This window comes from Cololabis saira, chromosome 5 (assembly GCF_033807715.1).
Source record: "Cololabis saira isolate AMF1-May2022 chromosome 5, fColSai1.1, whole genome shotgun sequence".
Classification (NCBI taxonomy): Eukaryota; Metazoa; Chordata; class Actinopteri; order Beloniformes; family Belonidae; genus Cololabis; species Cololabis saira.
Window position 1 is genome coordinate 2161402 of NC_084591.1, and position 24069 is coordinate 2185470.

The following is a 24069-nucleotide window of genomic DNA, read 5'->3' on the forward strand; positions in this document are numbered from 1 at the left end:
TGTTTTTATTTGACAAAGAGCACAGAGTTCCCAGTTAATAGGGCTACTCAACTTGGAATTCTTAGAGGCTGAGTTGGATCAACCAGTAAATGGCGTTTTGACATGATGCAGACAGTGTTGACTTATCACAATTTTGAAGGGCGCTGGAGGCTAGCTGACACAGGCTACAGAGGAATCCTGAAAGAACATAACACATTGTGTAAATTTACTATTACATGTTAGATAGCTTTAATTCATCAACAACCAGCTAGCAAACAATTTTATTTAATTAACAGCTAGCTATATCTATTTTATTTAATTCACTAACAGATAGCTAGCTAGCTACCTAGCCAAATATTTAATGTAATTCATCAACAGCTAGCTACAGCTATTTTATTTCATTCATTAACAGTTAGCTAGCTAGCAAGACATTTTATTTAATTACTTAACAGCTAGCTAGCTAGGCTATTTGTTTCATTCACTAACAGATAAATAGCTAGCTAGCTAGCTAGCTAGCTAGCTAGCTAGCTAGCAAACGATTTTATGTAATTCATCAACAGCTAGATACAGCTATTTTATTTCATTCATTGACAGTTAGCTAGCTAGCAAGACATTTTATTTAATTAATCAACAGCTAGCTAGCTAGCTAGGCTATTTTGTTTAATTCATTAACAGTTAGCTAGCTAGCTATTTCATTTAATTAATGAATAGCTATTGTCTTTCATCAGATGGATGGTGATTAAAATACTCACTTTTCCTGACAACAACATCACACTCTTTCTGTCATAGTAAATGGTGCTGCCAACTGCCAACTACTGCCCTCTGCTGGTCAGCAACAGTATTGTCATATACAAAAGGCCCTGACTGAGCAAAATTTTCTTTATTATAACAAAGACATTTTTTTTTTAAATGATGTACTTATTATAATGGAGAATGAAGCGAAAATAATGGAAAAATGCAATGCTGAGGTCAATGACCTCTCAAGGTCACCAGAGGTCAGACCCAAAGTGCTTCCACTTCAGAAATTAATCCTTGGGGGATGTAGATGATATGTAGAAAGTTTCATGCTTCTATCATAAAATGCACAATACCTTCCATATATGAGCTTAGCTGCCGCACTATTCTTAAATACGCATATTACAATTCTGGGCGGTGATCTGAATTGTGTTATTAATCCTTCTTTGGACCGCTCGAATCCTCGTACTTTGACTCAATCCTCTATGTCAAAATCTATTACCGATTTTACAGTCAAGAACGGGCTTGTTGATCCGTGGAGGTTCTCACATCCTGGAGATAAGGAATTCTCTTTTTTTTCACAAGTACATCAGTCATATTCACATATTGACTATTTTTTTGTTGATGGCTCTCTTCTTTCCAAAGTTACTTCTGTCATATACCACCCAATTGTTATTTCAGATCACGCCCCTCTAACTTTGAATATAACATTGTCTGAGCGCCCCCGTTTTTCTTCTCCCTGGAGGTTTAATCCATTGCTTTTATCCAACGATGCATTTAATGTTTCTATATCTGCTTCAATAGATGATTTCATTGCATTAAACAAAACAGATTCTACCAGTTTTTCGCTAGTATGGGAATCACTCAAAGCATATTTGCGAGGACAGATTATCTCTTATTCAGCATATGCCAGTAAAATCCGCAGGGCTAAATTACAGGAGCTCACATCTAAAATTCAGGACACAGACAGACTAAACTCAGTTAACCCAAGTCCGAATTTACTGAAACAACGGCTTGATTTGCAGTCAAAATTCGATCTTATAGCAACAGCCGATTCTGAACGGCTCCTATTACACGCTCATGCCAACTATTATGAACACGGCGATAAACCAAGTAGGTTATTGGCTCATCAATTAAAAAGGCAAGCAACGTCGAGACTGATTCCTAGCATTAGAGAATCTACTGGCACACTTACCACCGATCCAGTCGCCATCAACACGATTTTTAAGTCGTACTACTCCTCTCTATATGAATCAGAATCTCCACTTGACACAGCAGAAATGACCTCCTTTCTCGAAAGTATCACTGTTCCCACTATCAATTTGGATGTGGCTAATGGCCTCGATGCTCCTTTTAGCTTGCAAGAAATTGTTGCCGCCATTGAAGCTACGCAAAGCAACAAGGCCCCTGGTCCCGATGGGTTCGGCGCTGAGTTTTTCAAAAAATTCAAAGACAAATTAGCCCCCCTTCTACTCTCAATGTACAATGAGTCCCTTGATCATGGCTCATTGCCTCCTTCTTTAATGCAGGCGTCCATTGCCCTCCTTTTGAAGGACAAAGACCCTGAATCATGCACTTCTTACAGGCCCTTGTCTTTACTGAATGTGGATGTCAAAATTTTAGCAAAAGCACTAGCAATTCGTCTTGATAAGATCCTTCCTAGCATCATATCTGAGGAGCAGAATGGTTTCATCAAGGGACGCCAGCTCTTTTATAATGTTCGTACACTCCTAAATGTGATTTTCTCTAAAGATTCTTCCCCACTTCCTGAAGTTGTTATCGCGATTGATGCTGAAAAAGCGTTTGATCGTGTCGAATTTAACTATCTTTTTGCAACACTTCATAAATTCGGATTTGGACACAGGTTTATATCTTGGATTATACTTCTTTACACTTCCCCTCAGGCCAGCATTCACACCAATGACAACTACTCCACTTATTTTACATTATCACGTGGCACGAGACAGGGCTGCCCTCTCTCCCCTTTGCTTTTCGCTCTATCCGTCGAACCACTTTCAATTGCTTTAAGAACTCTTCCTTTATTTCGCGGAATCTCTAGGTCCAATGTGGAACTCAAATTGTCACTTTATGCAGACGACCTCCTTTTATATGTATCTGACCCTTTAACCAGCATTGCACCAATATTATCTCTGTTGAAGAATTATGGATCCTTCTCCGGCTATAAGGTCAATCTTCACAAGTGTGAATGCTTCCCCATAAACACTTCTGCTTTACTACTCAAACAATCTGACATCCCCTTTAAACTCAGCCCGTCGGGCTTTAGATACTTAGGGATTAATGTGACCCGTACTCTGCCCTCTCTTTTCACCGCTAATTTTTCCTCACTGGTAACTCGAGTGAAGGCGGACTTACAGAGGTGGAACTCCCTACCATTGTCGCTGATAGGAAGAATTAACACAGTGAAGATGACTGTATTGCCTAAATTTCTTTTTTTGTTCCAATGCACTCCTTTATTTCTACCAAAATCTTTTTTTAAATCACTTGACCAAATTGTTTCCAATTTTTTATGGGCCGGTAAGACACCCAGAGTGAGGTATTCGCTTCTCCAAAAATTTAAATTTAATGGGGGTCTAGCACTACCAAACTTTTTGCTTTACTATTGGTCAGCGCATATTCACAAACTAATTTACTGGCTTCAGTCTCCTGAGTTATTATGGTGCAGATTGGAGGCTCAGTCACTCTCTTCATCCTCTGTAACGGCCCTACTCTCCTCCTCTTTACCATTGAATCCCTCTAAGTTTACAAATAGCCCTGTGGTACTTTCCTCCCTTAAGATTTGGTCACAGTTTAGGCGCCATTTTAAATTTGCTTCTCCATCCGCCTATACACCTGTTACTAAGAATCATCTGTTCCCTCCATCACTAATAGACACCACTTTTATGATTTGGCACAGCCGGGGCATTAAGCACTTCAGGGATCTGTATAAGGATGGGATCTTTTCCACATTTTCAGATCTGAGGTCAAAGTTCAATTTGCCTGCCTCCCATTTGTTTCGCTACTTCCAGCTTCGACACTGTGCCTCTGCTCTGTTTCCATGCTTCCCTTCCCTTCCTGCTAACCAACCGTGGGATGATCTTCTAACAATGAAACTTAGTCAAAAGTCTCTCATATCTAGGATATATGCACTGTGTATGACATTTGATGGTCACTCGGTGGATAAAGCTCGGGAGGGTTGGGGACAGGAATTGGGCCTGGACTTCACAGGGGAGCTGTGGGATAAAGCTATCCGTAGCATACGATCTAGCACGCCTTGCGCTAGACTTGAACTTATTCAATTCAAGGTGCTGCATAGAGCCCATCTATCAAAATCCCGATTATCCGAAATATATTCCAATGTTGCAGACTTATGCGACAGATGCCAGGGCTCTCCCTGCAATTTAAGTCACATGTTTTTCTCCTGTCCTAGATTACAGAAATTTTGGAGTGACTATTCTGTGATCATGTCTAAAGTTCTGGTGAAAAACGTTGTTATGGCCCCCCTCATAGCAATATTCGGACTTTCGTTTGACTCCTCACATATCAGCCCCGTACAGTCAGAAGTATTGGCTTTCACATCTCTTCTAGCTAGACGTCGTATCCTACTCTCATGGAAATCCCCCAAGTCTCCGTCTATTGCTCTTTGGCTTAGTGATGTTATGTTTTTTCTAAAATCTGAAAAGGTGAGATATTCAGTAAAAGGCAACTCATCTAAATTTGTTCGTAAATGGCAATCTTTCGTAGATTATTTTAACTCATTGAAGACTCTACCCACCGACTGATCCCTCCCCCTTACCTTAATTTTCTTTTCATTTCTTTCATTTATTTATTTGTTTTGATTATTGTTATTTATGCTGCATTTTATGCTGCTTGCTTTTTTTTTATTATTATTATTTCCAGTTAATAGGAAAGGGACAATGTATAATGCATAATTCGTATTTTTGATTATTTGTGTCCATGTTGTCATTGTATGTTGTTTTCTTTGCTAAAAAGATCAATAAAAAAAAAAAAAAAAAGAAACATTAAAAAAAAAAAAAAAAAAAATAAAATTAATCTTCCAAGGATGCCAAAGAATTAACAAAAGAAAGAATAGGTTCCCAAATATAAGAAAACTTATCAGAGCAACCCCTAATACTGTATTTAATTTTCTTTAAATATAAAAATGACATCAGGTCTTTCAACCAAGAATTGGGAGATGGAGGTTTTTGGTCCTTCCATTGAAGTAGAATACGTCTACGAGCTACAAGAGAGGAAAAAGCAATTATATTAATCTCCTTAATCGTAAAACTGTTAAAATCTTCAGGTACACCAAAAATAGAAATTAAAGGGCTAGAAACCACCGGTTTATTAAGGGCTTTTGAGAGAGTATTAGAGAAAGATGACCAAAATAAACACAGCTTTGGGCAGGAAAAGAACATATGTGTATGGTTAGCAGGTGATAAAGATAAGAGCATCTGTCACATTTATCACCTGTATCAAACAGTCTATGAAGCTTAACTTTGGACATGTGAATTCTGTGTACGACCTTAAACTGAATCAATGTCAGCTTGGCGCAAGATGAGGTATAATTAATTCTGTCTAGGGCTCTCTGCAACCATTCAGGTGAAAAAATAGTACCGAGTTCTTTTTCCCAAATATTTTTAACTGTTGAAGGAAATGATAATGATGATGAGATTAATTTGATCACATTTGAAATGTTTCTGCGAGCTACAGGTAAGGATAAAATTGCATCGACAAGCGACTCGGACAATTGATGAGGGAAGTTAAAAAAGTTATGTTGAACAAAGTTTCGAATTTGTAAATATCTAAATAAATGAGATTGTGGAAGGTCAAACTTATTTTTAATGGTGTCGAAAGGAGCAAAAACTTTATCAATGTAAAATTAACTAAAATAAACCAGATCTTTCTCTTTCCATGCAGAGATAACAGGGTCGAGAGCCGAAGGAAGAAATAAATGATTGTCAAAGATAGGTATCCGTGGCGAAAGAGAGGTGATTTTAAGGTTACATCTAAACTGCTTCCAGATCTTTAAAGTAGATGCAACAATTGGATTGGAAATGTGTTTAGCAGAATATGAATTTAGAGGGGCACAGATTAAGGTTGATAAAGAGACTGAGTTACAAGAGTGAGCTTCCATCTGACACCAGTCTGTAGTTGGAAAGTTGTACCAAGTATGGATTTTTTGAATATTAGCCGCCCAGTATTACATCATCAGATTAGGTAGTGCAAGGCCACCTTGTTCTTTACTTCGTTGTAGAGTAGAATATTTTATTCTTGAAGTCTTTCCTGCCCAAATAAATGATGAGATAGCCTGATCGAGTTCCTTAAAAAAAGATTTGGGGAGGAATATTGGTAAAGACTGAAAAAAAACGCTTGCTCTTATCAATATTCAACTTATTACCCGAAAAGGAACCAAAAGTTTGTAAAATATCAAGAATCTTGTTCATACAGACAGTAGGGTTAGAGATATAAAGCAACAGGTCATCCGCGTAAAGCGAGACTCTGTGTTCTATCCCATTCCTATTGATACCAGAGAAGAGCGGTGAGCTCTTCAAAGCAATGGAAAGCGGTTCGATTGCGACAGCGAAAAGCATGGGTGACAAGGGGCAGCCCTGGCGGCAACCGCGTGTTAAAGGAAAGAACTCAGACCGAGTAGAGTTGGTAATTACACTTGCAGTAGGGGCACTGTAAAGCAATTTAATCCATGAAATATATTTTTGACCAAATCCTAATCTTGTGAGAACTGAAAATAAATAACCCCACTCTACTCGGTCAAAGGCCTTCTCTGCATCCATAGAGACCACCAATTCAGGATATTCTGTAACAGATTTTGACATTATTATGTTAAGTAAACAACGAATATTACAAGATAACTGCCGACCCTTTATAAAACCAGTTTGGTCAGTAGAAATAATGTTTGGTAGGCTGGATCCCTGGTTACTAACTTGAAGAACTAACTAACTTGGGTACTAGCCTGAGCAGCTAACTAGCCTATAGAGCTAGCTAACCTGGGTACTAGCCTGAGCAGCTAACTAGCCTATAGAGCTAGCTAACCTGGGTACTAGCCTGAGGAGCTAACTAGCCTATAGAGCTAGCTAACCTGGGTACTAGCCTGAGGAGCTAACTAGCCTGGTTACTAACCTATAGAGCTAGCTAACCGGCGTACTAGCCTGAGGAGCTAACTAGCTTATAGAGCTAGCTAACCTGGGTACTAGCCTGAGGAGCTAACTAGCCTATAGAGCTAGCTAACCTGGGTACTAGCCTGAGGAGCTAACTAGCCTGGTTACTAACCTATAGAGCTAGCTAACCTGGGCACTAGCCTGAGGAGCTAACTAGCCTATAGAGCTAGCTAACCTGGGTACTAGCTTGAGGAGCTAACTAGCCTATAGAACTAGCTAACCTGGGTACTAGCCTGAGGAGCTAACTAGCCTATAGAGCTAGCTAACCTGGGTACTAGCCTGAGGAGCTAACTAGCCTATAGAGCTAGCTAACCTGGGTTAGCCTGGGTGCTAACTGGTCTCTGTGTTCCAGGATCGCCCTGCAGGAGGAAACCAACCGCATGTCGGCTAACGCCATCGCCATCGTCTTCGCCCCCTGTATCCTGCGCTGCCCCGACTCCACCGACCCGCTGCAGAGCGTCCAGGACATCAGCAAGACCACGGCGTAGGTCCAAGTCCCGGTCCCTGGTGGTCCGAGTCCCTGGTGGTCCGGGTCCAAGTCCTGGTCCAGGTCCTGGTCCAGACCCAGGTCCAGACCCAGGTCCAGGTCCTGGTCCAGGTCTGGTCCAGGTCCAGAACCAGGTCCAGGTCTAGTCCAGGTCCAGAACCAGGTCCAGAACCAGGTCCAGAACCAGAAGCAGGTCTGGTCCAGGTCAACTATTTTCTCAAAATTTCTACTTTTTTTCCGACTTTTTTCATCAAAATTTCAACTTTTTCATCAAAATATAAACATTTTTCTCGACTTTTCAACTTTTTTCTCGACTTTTTTCTCAGAATTTCAACTTTTTTTCTCAAAATTTCAACTTTTTCATCAAAATCTCAACCTTTTTCTCTAAATTTCAACTTTTTTCTCTAAATTTCAACTTTTTTCTCTAAATTTCAACTTTTTTCGACTTTTTTCTCAAAATTTTGACTTTTTCTTCCAAATTTCAACTTTTTTTTGTCAACTCCAGATCCAGGTCCAGGTCTAACAGGTCCAGGTCCAGGTCCTGGTCCAGGTCCAGGTCTAACCGGTCCTCTCTCTGCAGGGTTGTGGAGCTGCTCATCAGCGAGCAGATGATCAAGTACCGAGCTCGTCTCAAGGACGTCAGCAGCCTGGAGTTCGCCGAGAGCAAAGCCAAGACCCGGCTGAGCCTCATCAGGAAGGTAGGAACCGGGTCAGGAACCGGGTCAGGAACCGGGTCACCCCGGAACCGGGTCAGGAACCGGGTCAGGAACTGGGTCAGGAACCGGGTCAGGAACCGGGTCAGAAACCGGCTCCCCGAGACCACCACACCCCCGGGAGACGGGTCAGGTCCTGGTCCTGGTTCAGGTGCAGGTTCCACCAGGTCCTGGAGGATCTGGTGGAACCTGCACCTGAACACAGAGACGTCAAGCTAGTAACCAAGTTAGTTAGCTCTTCATGTTAGCAACCAGGTTAGTTAGCTCTTCATGTTAGCAACCAGGTTAGTTAGCTCTGCATGTTAGCAACCAGGTTAGTTGGCTCTTCATGTTAGCAACCAGGTTAGTTAGCTCTTCATGTTAGCAACCAGGTTAGTTAGCTCTTCATGTTAGCAACCAGGTTAGTTAGCTCTTCATGTTAGTAACCAGGTTAGTTAGCTCTTTATGTTAGCAACCAGGTTAGTTAGCTCTTCATGTTAGCAACCAGGTTAGTTAGCTCTTCATGTTAGCAACCAGGTTAGTTAGCTCTTCATGTTAGCAACCAGGTTAGTTAGCTCTTCATGTTAGTAACTAGTAGGGGTGTAACAATATATCGTGCCACGAAATTTTGCGATACAAAAACACCACCACAACCAAAAAGTGTATCACGATATTGGGTTATTAATATTAATCTATTGTGTTGACTAGTAACGACCGCGCCTCGACCCGCGGACCAAAATCTTCCTCCGCTCAGAAGAAACTAGTACCGTTTTGAGGTCTGAACTTTTACTGATGTAAGGCTGGTGTAGAGTTAAGCCTTACCTTATTAAATTAAACCTTTTTGGGGTCGTGAGTAGGATAAACACGGGGAAACTTCTGCTGAGTTCCAGTGTACTTTAATGTCCCTCAACAGTGTAGGATTTTAGAACATCAACACAGCACCTAGTGCCGTACTGTGGCGTATCACTCCGCCCAATCTAAAACAGACTAATCACTACAGATAAACTAGTCCCTGATTTACATCAGAATATAAAGAATATAGTTATAAAATAATGAAATTACCTTCTTAACTAAAATAAATCTCGTCTTACACTTATAAGGTGAGCATGAATCAATCTTTTTTTATTATGTAAAATTGAATGTATTTATTTACTTTTATTAATTTATTTAATTTTAGTTGTTAAATTTCTGGAAAAGAAAAAAGTCAAGTCATACATGAGAGAAACTATTCAGTTTGTGTCTAAATATTTGTACTTGTATGAAACTGAAGATCATAATGCAAACCTGACATTTACTTTTAGTTCAGTTTGTGGAAAATGGTTGGCCTGGCTTTCTCTTTAAAACTTAAACAGTTATAAAGCATTACAAACTGGAACAATAGGACAAACGCACAGTATTGTTTTGTATTTTGTGTCTTTCAAATAAAAGACAATTTTTTCCAGTCATATGTTCCTCATTCAAGGTTGTTAAAAAATACTGCTATAATATCGTATCGTGAGATTAGTGTATCGTTACACCCCTAGTAACCAGGTTAGTTAGCTCTTCAATTTCCTGGAGGTTCTGGTTGAGGATTTAGGTTCCACCAGATCTGAGCTAACTAGAGCTAACTAACCTGGATAAGATAGGTAATTTAAAGAGTTAACTATCTTGGTTCCTAACTTGAAGAGCTAACTAACCTGGTTGCTAACATGAGGAGCTAACTAACCTATAGAGGTAACTAACTTGAAGTCAGGATGTTTGTGGTACGGAGCTCAAACCTCTGTGTTCCTGTGTTTCCCCCAGACCCGAGCCGGCCCCGTCGGCCCCGTCGGCTCCGGGGCCCCCCCCACCCCGGGCCCCGCAGCGCCCCCCCTGGCGGAGGCAGGAACTGCAGAGGTGGGCGGAGCAGAGGAGGCGTTGGGGGCGGGGCTTGTGGCCCTGACGCAGGAGGAGCGAATCCTCACCGAGCAGATCGAGAGTCTGCAGAAAGAGAAGTACGTTCATTACCCAGAAGCCCCGGCGTTCAGGATTACCCAGCAGCCCCGGCGTTCGCTGTATCGCCGTGGAACCACCTTAAATTTAGTTCCTCATTTTTCTTTGTAATACAATTATTTCTGATTCTAGTGTGTGGGCGGGGCCTGATTCTAGTGTGGGCGGAGCCTGAGACTAGTGTGGGCGGGGCCTGAGTCTAGTGTGGGCGGAGCCTGATTCTAGTGTCGGCGGAGCCTGATTCTAGTGTGTGAACACAGATGTGGACCAGGACCTGGAGCTGGACCTGGAGCTGGAGTTGAAAAAAACAAAAAAAAGTTGAAATTTGGAAGAAAAAGTCAAAATTTTGAGAAAAAAGTCGAGAAAAAGTTGAAAAGTCGGGAAAAAAGTTGAAATTTAGAGAAAAAAGTTGAAATTTTGAGAAAAAGGTTGACATTTTGATGAAAAAAGTCAGAAAAAAAGTTGAAATTTTGAGAAAAAAGTTGAAATTTTGAGAAAAAAAAGTTGACATTTGACAAAAAAGTTGAAAAGTCGAGAAAAAAGTTGATATTTTGATGAAAAAGTTGAAATTTTGATGAAAAAAGTTGAAATCTAGAGAAAAAAGTTTAAACCTGGTATAGTGTGGGCGGAGCCTGGTACCGTGGGCGGGGCCTGGTATCGTGGGCGGGGCCTGGTGCAGTAGGCGGGGCCTGGTACAGTGGGCGGGGCCTGGTACAGTGGGCGGGGCCTGGTACAGTGGGCGGGGCCTGGTATCGTGGGCGGAGCCTGGTATCGTGGGCGGGGCCTGGTATCGTGGGCGGAGCCTGGTATCGTGGGCGGGGCCTGGTACAGTGGGCGGGGCCTGGTACCGTGGGCGGGGCCTGGTACAGTGGGCGGAGCCTGATATCGTGGGCGGAGCCTGGTATCGTGGGCGGGGCCTGATTCTAGTGTGGGCGGGGCCTGGTACAGTGGGCGGAGCCTGGTATCGTGGGCGGAGCCTGGTACCGTGGGCGGGTTCTGACGGTGTCTCGTCCCCAGGGAGGAGCTGACCTACGAGATGCTGGTCCTGGAGCCGCGGGCGTCGGACGACGACACGCCCGAGTCGGAGGCTTCCTTCAGCACGGACAGCTTTGAGAACATCACCATGGAAACGGAGGGAGCCGCCCCCGATCCTGCTGGTAGGTACTCACCCTCTGGTCCTGGTCCTGGTCCTGGTCCTGGTCCTGCTGGTACCAGTACCGCTGACCCCCGTCCAGACATGGACATCCAGAACCGGAATCTCCTGAACCTGAACCAGTCCAGACCAACCTAGAACCAGTCCAGACTAGGGCTGTTCGATTTTGCCCAAACATAAAATCTCGATTTTTTTCTCTCAAAATCCGATTTTCGATTACGATTATTTTGTGAATTGACAAAAGGCAAAGAAATTATTTCAAATATGCTGTTTTTTTATTGAACATTTGCCCCATTGGGCTTTAAGTGCAAACTTTGCTCTTATTAAACCAAAAATGAACGAATAAAGTGCAAAACTCTGTAAAATAAGTTGAAAAAAATATATAATATAATAAAATATAAAGTTTTATCTCTGAAAAAGAAAATCAGCAAATCAGCACTTGCAAACATACAGTAAGTTATATTTCCAATTAAATAAAACAAGACATTTTCTAATTAAACTAAACTGGGTCTTTGCATGCTAAATAATAATGCAACCCATGAAGGAGGTAGAGGTGTGTAATGTCACTCATTACATTTGATATTCACATTTGCAAGTTTTTTGCTGGAACACGAGCCGGTCTAGCGGTGGCATGTTAGTATATCACCATGGTTACAACGCCCCCTCCTACACTAAAGAGCCTCTCCCATGTTAGTATATCACCATGGTTACAACGGCCCCTCCTACACTAAAGAGCCTCTCCCATGTTAGTATATCACCATGGTTCCAACGCCCCCTCCTACACTAAAGAGCCTCTCCAATGGGGCACTTGTCGCAGGTATTGAGAGGTATTTCCATCAATCATTAATATGGTATCAATCATTAATATGTGTGCAGACAAGGTTAAAAAAAAAAAAAAAAAAAAAAAAAAAAGTGAAAAATCGATTTTACGAGTTTCACGTTTTAACATCGTTCTAATTACATAATCGCGATTACAATTTAAAATCGATTAATCGAACAGCCCTAGTCCAGACCAGCCTAGAACCAGTCCAGACCAGTCCAGACCAACCTAGAACCAGTCCAGACCAGTCCAGACCAGTCCAGACCAGCTGTCGTTGATGTTTTCTCACCTCGGTTCCTCTCCCCCCCAGACCACGTCCCGTACCGACCCAGGAAGTCGGACCTGAAGACTCGCCGGGCTCTGAGCCGCCAGCCCGACTCTCAGGACTCGACGGACTCGGCCTCCCCGGCCTGCTCCTCCTACCACCCCCCCAGCACCTCAGGGCCCCCGTCCCCCCACTACCGGCTCCGCTCCTCCTCGTCCGGGCCCCTGCTCACCTCCTGCGGCCCGGGGGCGGAGCCCGGGAACGGGAAGCCCCGCCTCCTCCGGCTCCGGCTGAGCCGCAGCTCGCCGCGCGAGTCCTCGGGGAGCCGCCACCGGCTCCGCGAGGCCGGAGACTTCGGCTCGGGGCCGCAGCAGCTGGTTCTGTACGGCAGCAACGAGTTCATGGTCTGACGGGGGGAGGGGCCCGGCAGATTTGGGGGAGTGGCCTCCAGAAAGCCCCGCCCCCAAAAACCAGCTCCCGGACGAGCCCCGGGAGAAAAGAACAGAAACGGCCGCAGGTCGGAGAGCCCGGCGGGCCGAACCCGACCGCAGTGTTGAGCCGCGGTTTGTAATAAAGGTCCAAAATGTAATAACTTTGTCCTTTCATTTAGTAATAAACTGCTGCATGTTGTAATAAACTACCACAACGCAGTTTGTAATACATTTTGCCGCATTATGTAATAAGTTATTACATTTTGAGAAGATTATTACAAAATGCACTTGCAACTTTTTTATTCTCTAGAAAATCCATTCATCCAACCATACATCCATCCATCATTCATCCATCATCCATCCATCCATCCATCTTTCATCCATCCATCGTCCATCTTTCATCCATCCATCCATTGTCATTTCATGTTGTAATAAACTGCCCCAGCGCATTTTGTAATACATTTTGCTGCATTATGTAATAAGTTATTACGTTTTGAGAAGATTATTACAAAATGCACTTGCAACTTTTTTATTCTCTAGAAAATGTAATAACATTGTGCATTATTTAATAACAATTCTAAAGCATAGTTTATCTGTTTGTTATTGGCCTATATAATTGCAAACTTCAAATAGGAAACTAAAGTTATATCTGCAGTTTTATACATAGATTTATTGGCTACATAGCTCGAAGGGGAATTGCATAAAACACAACAAAAGTCACTCTTGTATAAATTCATTGTTAAACAACAATAATAGGTATTATTACATAATGTTATTACATTTCCTAGAAAATAAAAAAAGTTTCAAGTGCATTTTATAATCTTCTCAAAATGCAATAATTTATTACATAATGTGGCAAAATGTATTACAAAATGCGGCTTTATTACAAAATGAAATGAAAAGGTTATTACATTTTGGAGGTTTATTACCAAATGCGGCTGAACAGCGGCCCGTCTGTGGTCTGAATCCACGCAGAACAAATGTAGCCATGCAGATGGAACCGGAACCGGACCGGAACCAGAACTGAGCCGCTTTCACGTTTACACGAGGCTTCGCATCTCACCTGCTGCACATCAGGTACCAGAGACATCTCACCTGCTGCACATCAGGTACCAGAGACGTCTCACCTGCTGCACATCAGGTACCAGAGACGTCTCACCTGCTGCACATCAGGTACCAGAGACATCTCACCTGCTGCACATCAGGTACCAGAGACGTCTCACCTGCTGCACATCAGGTACCAGAGACGTCTCACCTGCTGCACATCAGGTACCAGAGACATCTCACCTGCTGCACATCAGGTACCAGAGACGTCTCACCTGCTGCACATCAGGTACCAGAGACGTCTCACCTGCTGCACATCAGGTACCAGAGACGTCTCACCTGCTGCACATCAGGTACCAGAGACGTCTCACCTGCTGCACATCAGGTACCAGAGACGTGCAGCTCGGTCCGTGGACTTCGCGGCCATCCGTTTTAGAAAGAAAGAAAGAAATAATCCAAAATAATCCGTTTCCCATCTTTTGTTTTGATAATAAAAAACGGAAAACAGATTGTTATCCGTTATCCGTTATCCAATTTCATTGAAGTTTTTAAAATCGAAATTGGGAATAGAAACAGCGAGTGGAAAACTCTTTTTTCTATTTCCTATTCGTTTCCAAGGATACTGAAAACAAGGATTGGAAAAATGGGGGGATTGCACATGCGCAGTAATAAATGAAGAAAGTTGTTTCTGGTTCTTTTGTTGATCAGATTGAAAATTAACAGTTTTAGATTTTTTTAATGTTGAAACAGAAAATAAATCAAATATGAAACATGAGTTTAATCTGTAATCTGTCTTCACTCCGTCATGAAACTGCAGTGATGTTGTGACAGTCCGTTCAGCTGCAGCGTCCAATCAATAATCAATAACATGGACTGAACTCTAACATACTGGAAACCAATAGGAAATAGAGAAAAGAGTTTTCCACTCGCTGTTTTAATTCCCAATTTCGATTTTCAAACATCAATGAAATCGGATAATGGATAACGGTTAACGGATAATGGATAACGATCCGTTTTCCATTTTTTATTATCAAAACAAAAGATGGGAAAAGGATTATTTTGGATTATTTCTCTATTTTTATTTTGTCATTTCAAAACAAAAAATGGATGGCCGCGAAATACACGGACCCAGCTCCGTCCAGAGACGTGCAGCTCCGTCCGTCCTCACTGTCGTCGTCGTCGTTGTTGTTGCTGTTGTTGTTGTTGTTGCTCTACCGGGTCGTTGGCCGGGCCGATGATCGGGTCGATGATCGGATCATTGACCGAGTCCATGACCAGGTCCAGAACCCCCCGTCACCCCGGAGGTGTCCAGCGTGAAACCAGAAGTGTTACTGCATCATGACTTGAATTTTTTTATATATTGTTGTTCAATCGGTGTCGTTATTGATTAAAACTATGATTCTGTTGTCGATGTGACGTTTGATCTGTTCAGATTCAGGTTCTGTCTCTGCTGGATGAATGAATGAATGAATGAATGAATGAATGAATGAATGAATGAATGAATGAATGAATGAATGAATGAATGAATGAATGAATTTATTTTTTTTTTTTTAATTTATCTTTTATTTATCCAGGAAAGTCCCATTGAGATACAATTTCTCTTCTGCCAGGGAGTCCTGGTTAGGCCTGTGTTGAAAAAATTGATTTTCTGATTCTAAATTGATTCTCATATTAATTCCTAAAAATCGATTTGTACGTCTAAAGATCGATTTTTTTTTTTTTTTCCCCATCACTACATTTTTGCCTGGTGAACTTTAATCCCAGTAGTTTTGAAAACTCCTGAACTAAATTAACTTTTCTTTAAATAAAATGCTGGACATTTCAGCTTAAATTTCTAAATGTTATATTAGTTTAATGAAGTTCATATTATCTCTATTTACTAGAGCTTGTTTGGTTTCTCTGTTATCGGACACGGTTTGTCATGAAATACCTGAAAAATGCCGGTGCTTCATGTCCAGCTGTGTCTGGTGACAGAATAAATCAGACAAGATAAAATAATCTGTTACTGCTTGAGCTGTTGATATTTCTTTCTTTTTTTGCACTTTAAATGGATATTGAAATGCCTATTTGAGTTATTTATTTCTTAGTTATTTCACAATAATTATTGTGAAATTATTATTTCAATAGTTATTTTACAGTCATATAATCCAGGCAACACTAACCCAAATCAATATCAAATCGAATCGGATCGAATCAAATGGTGATAATCGATTCTGAATCTAAAAATCGGAATCGAATCGATTCTTGACATTTGAATCGATCCCCAGCTCTAGTCCTGGTCAAGATGGCAGCAGAAAAATAAATTCAGTTTCATATAAAAGAAAATACATACAAGGACAAGTAACTTTACAAAAAAATAAAAACATATCAAAACAAGAAAAAAAAAAACATACAAGTATCAGAAAGCTAAAAAGAATTCATGACAAATAATGACACAAATAATGACTGTGAAAACTGATTTTAACACATGTTTGAACATGTTTAAAACTATGATTCTGTTGTCGATGTGACGTTTGATCTGTTCAGATTCAGGTTCTGTCTCTGCTGTCTGACTGGATGAATGAATGAATAAATGAATGATGCCTTCAGGCTCCTCCCACCTGGCAGACATGACTCCTCCCACCTGGTGTTTTGGGAGAAAATCACTTACAGAGGCTCGAGAGTGGTCGGCTGCGCAAAAATGAATCACACACACACTCGCTTTAGCTATAATGTATATGAATACATTTATTAGCCAGCAGTGGATATAGAAAGACTCACACACAATTGCTCTTTTGCTAGGATAACTCTGTGTCAAGTTATCCCCCGCAAATGGCAAAGCAACAGACAATTACACAGGGGCTAGGCCTTGATAACTCTTACCTCGACACAGAAGGACTGGAGAGCCGGACAGTCCTGGCAGAGCAGCCATAAACCCGGCTGGGCGTCGTGCACTAGACCCGCAGCAGACTCTGACCCGAACTTCCGGCTGTCTCCGTCTTTATACGACATCTCGCGGAGGGGTTGAAAGGGCCCCTTAACCCCCGCCCGCAAGCTCTCACGCTAAGTCTTGGTTCACACGGGAGCTCTCCCGTGTGAACAAGCATCTCACAGTCACGTTTGTTATGATAAACAGCAGGTGCAGACTGTGTTTTGGGAATTCAGGGCATTTCAGGACACAAAACATATTTTTTCTCCCTTCACCTGGGCAGGTCCAGTTCCAGGTTCCAGGTCCCAGGTTCAGTTCCAGGTCCAGGTTCCAGATCCTGGTCCTGGTCCAGGTTCCAGGTCCTGGTCCAGGTCCAGTTCCAGTTCCAGGTTCCAGGTTCTAAGTCCAGGTTCCAGGTTCAGTTCCAGGTTCAGTTCCAGGCAGAGATGTTCACAAGTCTTTTTTTGCAAGTCCAAGTCAAGTCTCAAGTCTTTGGTCACGAGTCCAAGTCAAGTCTCAAGTCTCTAAAAAATAAGTCTCACGTCTCTTCTGGTTGTAATGAGCATTCTATCATCTGATGCTATCCGGTCTGCTTAGAATACTGCACAGCTATATCTGAGATATTCAAAGCATTTACTGTATTATTATCATCACTCCTTTATCTATTAGCATACAGTATCAGTCAGAGCATGTGAGCGGAGTGGAGCGGCGAGAATTTCCGCTTCTCGCTCACAAAGGTTGTCACCGCTCTGCTCCTCCCTCAAAGTCACAAAACGCCGCTCCACGCACCGCTCCAAAGTTACTCAGCAAAGTTACGTTCCTTGCAGCCAGTCACGGAGCCGAGAGGAACAATTACGCAGAGCCGACATACGTTTTAAAGTCCAAAAAATAGATATTTACTGACAAGAAAAAATAAGAAAATAATTTCACCTAACGGAATTATCTGGTTTAATACACTTTTGTTTATTAACCTTTCCCGATTCGAAACTATTTTTCATTCACTGTTCTCCTCCTATTTTTATACTTTCAATGTCTAAAAGAACTAAAGAAGATCAACAATATTTTCTGAATATAAAATATTTATTTTAAACAACACTTTGATAAAAGATCTTAAGGTGCAAAACACTCAAATTAAACGAATATGGTGAAAAATGAACGTTCTGTTTGCAGGCTTAACAATAAGGCTAAAAACCGAACAAAACGTGCCTTTTAAAGTGCCTAAATCAAAGCCTGCATTAACTGAGCTGGATCGGGACATTTTTCTTAAAGTTCTTTTGAGTTCACTTTCAAAAACACCAGTTTGGCCAAAGTCGGGGGCTTCAGACTCATGCAGTGGTTTGTGGAGAGGTTTGTGGGATATGTTTGGACACGCATCGGGGCCGTGATATGAGGGGTAACGGAGCGAAACTGGAGCGGGATGACGCCCCGCTCCAGCCAATCATCCTAGAAAAAAACTCCCGCTCTGCGCTCCTTTCAAAATTCGCCGCTCCGCTCCCCCGCTCGCTCACGCTCCGCTCACATGCTCTGGTATCAGTACTGATTAGTTGTTTGTAACAAGTAGTATTCTACTGAAAATTCCATCAGGAGGGTTGGTCAGGGTGTTCCCGACGAGGGCAGAGGAGGATGCGACCAGCAGGGACCCATGACCTCTCCTCCGGACCGTAGCCTTCCCAGTCGACGAGGTATTGGAGCCCCCGGCCACGGCGGCGGGAGCGCAGCAGGGGATGAACAGAGTATGCTGGTCCTCCATCGGTGGAGGAGTGGGGGGCACCAGTGGGCTCCCCAAAACTGGCTTGACCCAAGATGGTCCGGGGGAGTTGAAGTCTCACTGCGGCGGGGTTAATTCAATTCAATTCAATTTTATTTATATAGCGTCTAATACAACAGAGTTGTCTCCAGACGCTTTCCAGAGACCCAGAACATGAACATAAACATAAACCCCCGAGCAGTTATTACATAAACAATGGCAGGTAAAAACTCCCCTAGTGGGAGAAAAACCTTAAGCCAAACAGTGGCAAGAAAAACTCCCCTTTAGGAGGAAGAAACCTTGAGCAGGACCAGGCTCATCAGGGGGGACCCTCCTGCCGAAGGCCAGACTGGGGGGTCAGGGACGGCAGCAGCACAGCAGGCAGGTGGAAGCAGCAGCGGGATGACCAGGGGTGGGGACCCCAGGCCAGCATGCAGCTCCCGAAGCTCCGGCCCAATCATCTAGTCCCAGGTTGGGGTGCAGGGTCGGGGAAAGGTTGAGAAGGGGCAGGGCCAGGGAGGTTAATGACCTTCAGGATGGGGAAAGGGCCGATGAACCTGGTGGCCAACTTCTTAGATTCCACCCGGAGAGGGAGGTCCCGGGTGGAGAGCCAAACCTTCTGGCCAACCTGGTAGGTCGGCGCTTGAGTGCGACGCCGGTTTGCCGACAAGCAGTAGAGGTCCGAGGCTCGGAGAACGGCTGCTCGAGCTTGGGTCCAGGTGCGGCGACAGCGACGGATGAAGGCCTGGACGGAGGGGCAGGTGACTCTCCCTCAAGTGCCGGGAAGAGTGGGGGGTGGTACTAGGGTCGCCACCCGTCCCGTAAAATACGGAATTGTCCTTTATTTGAGAAAAAAATGTTGCGTCCCGTATTGAACTAATACGGGCCGCAATTTGTCCCGTATTTTCATTAACGCCCCATACACACGTCTGTCACACAACATCTAAATTTAACAATAATGAACAAAATAAAACACAGAAAACATTAAGGCCAGCAAAATCTTTGATTGTGTAAATGAACTTTTACACCATATTCTAGTTGAATTATTGAAATAAATGAACTTTTACACCATGTTCTAGTTAAATTATTGAAATAAATTAACTTTTACACCATATTCTAGTTGAATTATTGAAATAAATTAACTTTTACACCATATTCTAGTTGAATTATTGAAATAAATTAACTTTTACACCATATTCTAGTTGAATTATTGAAATAAGTTAACTTTTACACCATATTCTAGTTGAATTATTGAAATAAATTAACTTTTACACCATATTCTAGTTGAATTATTGAAATAAGTTAACTTTTACACCATATTCTAGTTGAATTATTGAAATAAGTTAGCTTTTACACCACATACTTCACCTGTAGCTCTATTATACATCTAGGCTGATGTGGACGTACGTAGCATAGGAGGCTATTTCAGTTGCTACATGGTTGTCTGTCTATACAGTCATGCAAGTTCAATGCTATTAAAGCACTTTAAACTTTAAATCAAAGCGTTTTGTTTTTTTCATATAAAATAAACAGATTTTTATGCAGTTTAGACGTTTTGGGGCTTTTTTTTGGCGCCTGTGCTGCTGAAATCGGGGCGTCCCTTATTTCTATTTCTGAAAGATGGCCACCCTAGTTGGTACCCATAGCAGCATTGAAAGGGGGAGAGACCGGTGGCTGAGCTGGTGAGGGAGTTGTGGGCGTACTCGACCCACAGGAGCTGCTGGGACCAAGAAGAGTTGTTCCGTGACACAGTACAGTGTAGTGCCGTCTCCATTTCCTGGTTCTTGCGCTCCGTTTGGCCATTGGATTGGGGGTGAAACCCAGAGGACAGGCTAACGGAGGCCCCAAGCTGAGCACAGAACTCCCGCCAGAAGATAGAGGTGAACTGCGGACCCCGGTCGGAGACCACATCTACCGGAAGACCATGGAGACGGAAGATGTGGAGCAGGACCAGCTGAGAAGTCTCCTTCCCAGAGGGGAGTTTGGGAATGAAGTGTGCCATCTTGCTGAACCGGTCAACAACTGTGAGAATGACAGTGTTACCACCAGAAGAGGGAAGACCAGTGACAGAGTCCAGGGAGATGTGGGACCACGGACGCCGAGGCACCGGGAGCAGATACAGAAGCCCAGCCGGGGACTGATGAGAGGGCTTGTTTTGGTTGCAGACAGGACAGGCATTGATGTACTCACGAGTGTCCTCCTCCAGCGTGGCCCACCAGAAGCGTTGCTTCAGAACATCGCAAGTCCTCCGGATCCCAGGATGACAGGAAAGCTTGGAGGCGTGGGCCCATTGGAGGACATCTGATCTCAGACCTGGAGGAACAAAGAGACGGTTAGGGGGACCGGCGCTGGGACCAGGCTGGTTCTCCACCGCAGCTCTCACTCTCTCCTCCACCTCCCAGGTCAGGGAAGCAATCACACAGGGGGAAGGGAGGATGGGGTCGGCCTCTTCCCTACACTCCCCCTCCCCCAGGAACTGCCGCGACAAAGCATCAGGCTTGATATTCCAGGATCCGGGGCGATAGGAGAGGGAGAAGTTGAACCGGGTGAAGAATTGGGACCAGCAGGCCTGGCGGGAGTTTAGTCTCTTGGCGGTCCGGATGTACTCCAGATTCTTGTGATCGGTCCACACCAGGAGCGGTAGTCGGGTCCCCTCCAGCCAATGGCGCCATTCCTCCAGGGCCAGCTTGACGGCCAGCAGCTCCCGGTTGCCGATGTCGTAGTTCCTCTCAGCAGGGGACAGTCGTCGGGAGAAGAAGGCACAGAGATGGAGCTTCTGGTCCGAAGCGCCTCGCTGAGACAGGATGGTTCCCACACCGATATCGGAGGCATCCACTTCCACGACGTACTGGTGGAAGTACTTGCACCACTGGAAAGTGGTGCAAGCCGGAATCCGCCTCTCCCACTCCGCAGTCCCCCAGAGACGGGCGCGGCCCGTGAGGTGATTGATGGTAAATGCCACTCTGGCTGCCTCAGTGGAAAACGTGAAGGGCTGGAGAGCGAACAGAATAGAGCAGTTCGTGAGGAAGGGGTTGCAGCTGTTGAAGAATATTATCAAAACCAGTTCAGAAGTCTGCTGTGGTGTAGTGAGTTTTATTCAGTAGCCGGCGGTGAGCAGGCCGACACAGATCGGGTCTGAGTTGGTGTGCTGACACAGAGTGGTTGGAATCATGACTTTTATACAGTAAGTTCAAAGCACAAAAGGCAGGAATAAACAAGCCATGTGAGAGAAAAAAACAATTTACAGTCAGATGTGATCTGTAGCCAAATGCCGTTATCGGACATTTGGCATGACTGTCACTAAGTTGTAAATTACCCCATAGGGTGTTCTCGTGGTTCAAGTCTGTGGCCAAATGAGTTGGTATTAACATATCAGTCAGTCAGGAACTTCATCATATGGCATTTCCGTGGTTCAAGTCTTTGTTGAAGCGAGTTCCAAGGTGTCGCCACTGCAGGGGGTAGGAAGCTGGAGTTTCTGGTCAGCCACAGTGTCACAATGCCTCATCACAGCCGTCAGGATCCCCAGCGTAACGCTCGGGTGCGCCGACCCGAGGTTCGAGGACGGGTCTGGAAGGAGGTGGTGGTGTCAGAGGTTCAGGAGGTCCTGGCGTTGAAGCTGCCTGGGAAAGGGTGGATGACAGCTGCTGGATCTGGGTGAGGACGGCTGCCATCATGCCTTCGTGCCGCTAGAGAACGTCCTCGATTTTCTCAAAGTGGTTCTGTGGAGCCGGGGGGTGCGCTGGGTCCATGTCTGGCCAGATTGTACTGTTACGGCCGGCAGAGAACCCAAAAGCAGCACACGGAGCACAAAGTGGTAGTAGTCTGGTTCACTTTATTTCTCAACAGGAGCAAAGAGCAGGCAGGAATCAGTGTCAGGTTAAGAAGACATGGTCAGGCAACGGAGAGCAGCAAATCCTTGGTTTACATCAGATTTAAGAAAACATTCTCTTCTAAAAAGGAAACTATATAAAAAATATATTCTAAGTCCTACACCATTTAATGTGCAAACTTACAAGGAATGTAAAAATGCATTTACTCAATCTCTAAGGTATGCAAAAAATAAATATTTTTCAGACAAATTTAACCAAGCATCTAGTGACATTAATTCCACCTGGAGTGTCATTAATCAATTGTTACAACGTAAAACACGTCAATTAACAGTCCCAGTTGAGGTGCTAGGAAATTAAGGTGCTCCTCTCAATGAGAGAGAAATTGCAAATGGCTTAAATTACTTCTTTGTCAATATTGGCCTTTCACTGGCAGCGAACATAAATGATTCTCATGCAATACCATGTAGTTTGATTAAGGGTCAGTTGTCTCCACTCTGCAGTTTCTAGCCCCCGACCATTGCTGAAGTGAGGGGTATTGTCTTAAACTTGAAAAACTCTGCTGAAGGTCATGATGGGTTTAAAAGTAGTTTCATTAAAGACATTTTTGATATTATTATTCTTTAACTTTAATTCATATTTTTGGTTGATGTTTACAATCTGGTGTGGTTCCACGTGATTTTAAAACAGCAAAAGTTTTGCCCTTACACAAATCGTGAGATTCTAATCACTTTAGCAATTATCATCCTATATCAATACTTCCCTGTTTTTCTAAAATTCTTGAAAAACTTATTTATTCCAGAATTTCGTATCACTTACTTCAGAACAACATCCTCTATTGCCACCAATATGGTTTTCGCAAGAAATACTCAATGGAACACGCCCTGCTACAGCTTGTCAACAATATCTCTTCTGTTCTAGAACATGAGAAATATGGACTTGGTGTTTTCTTAGACTTAACTAAAGCTTTCGATACTGTAAATCATGAAATTCTTGCCTCTAAACTTAAAAGAGGGGGGTGGGGGGGGGGGTGACGACATCCACTGCTTAACCAGGAAGCAGGAACACACGGAGACACATGTCGAGCACTCGAAATCTGCAAAAAAAACACAAACAAAACACAAAACCGACACGGAGCCGACCAAAACACGTGCAGCGATCGACCCAAATCTTGAGATCTGATCGCAGTCTGAGCTAAGCTACCGCTACCGCTAACTAACTCCAAAAACTACAGAGCAAGCATGCAGGTGAACAAGCCAGTGTGTATGTCTATGTGTGTGTGTGTGCGTGTATGTACTGTATATGACTATGTGTGTGTGTGTGTATGTATATGTATACGTGCGTGTGTATGTACATGTCTGTGTGGCTATTTGTGTGTGTATGCGTGTATGTATTTGTATGTGTGTGTACGTATATGTTTGTGTGGCTGTGTATGTGTGTATGTGTGTGTGTATATGAATATGACTTAAGTGGCTGTATGTGTGCGTGTACACGTGTATATGTATGTGTGGCTAGGTGTGTGTGTGTGTGCGTATGTGTACATGCATATATATATGTGTATGTGTGCTTGAGAGAGTGTGTGTGTATATGTCTATGTGGCTATGTGTGTGGGTATGGGAGCGTGTGTGTGTGTGTGTGTGTGTGTGTGTGTGTGTGTGTGTGTGTGTGTGTGTGTGTGTGTGTGTGTGTGTGTGTGTGTGTGTGTAAAAATCTTATCAAAGCTCCACCTGAAGTGTATCTATAGTGGGGGAGGGGTGGGAGCAACCCCGCCACCCGAGAGACCAGAGACCGACGAGGAAGAACCCGGAACCCAGGCCACCGGCAACCCCACAGAGGG

The 24069-nt window shown here is 43.5% G+C and overlaps 1 protein-coding gene across 5 annotated transcripts in view; it reads left to right on the plus strand.

Annotated features, from left to right (window-relative positions):
- The window catches only part of LOC133443660 (unconventional myosin-IXAb-like), a 130793-nt gene extending 115637 nt beyond the window's left edge, over positions 1–15156 (plus strand). For all 5 annotated transcript variants that reach the window (XM_061720767.1, XM_061720769.1, XM_061720771.1 and 2 more), the window contains 5 exons: positions 7243–7374; positions 7958–8075; positions 9852–10042; positions 11055–11194; positions 12321–15156. In XM_061720767.1, the coding sequence (XP_061576751.1) occupies positions 7243–7374; positions 7958–8075; positions 9852–10042; positions 11055–11194; positions 12321–12685 (946 nt within the window). In that variant the 3' untranslated portion in view covers positions 12686–15156. The remainder of the gene's footprint in view (positions 1–7242; positions 7375–7957; positions 8076–9851; positions 10043–11054; positions 11195–12320) is intronic.
- Positions 15157–24069: the final 8913 nt, after the last annotated feature.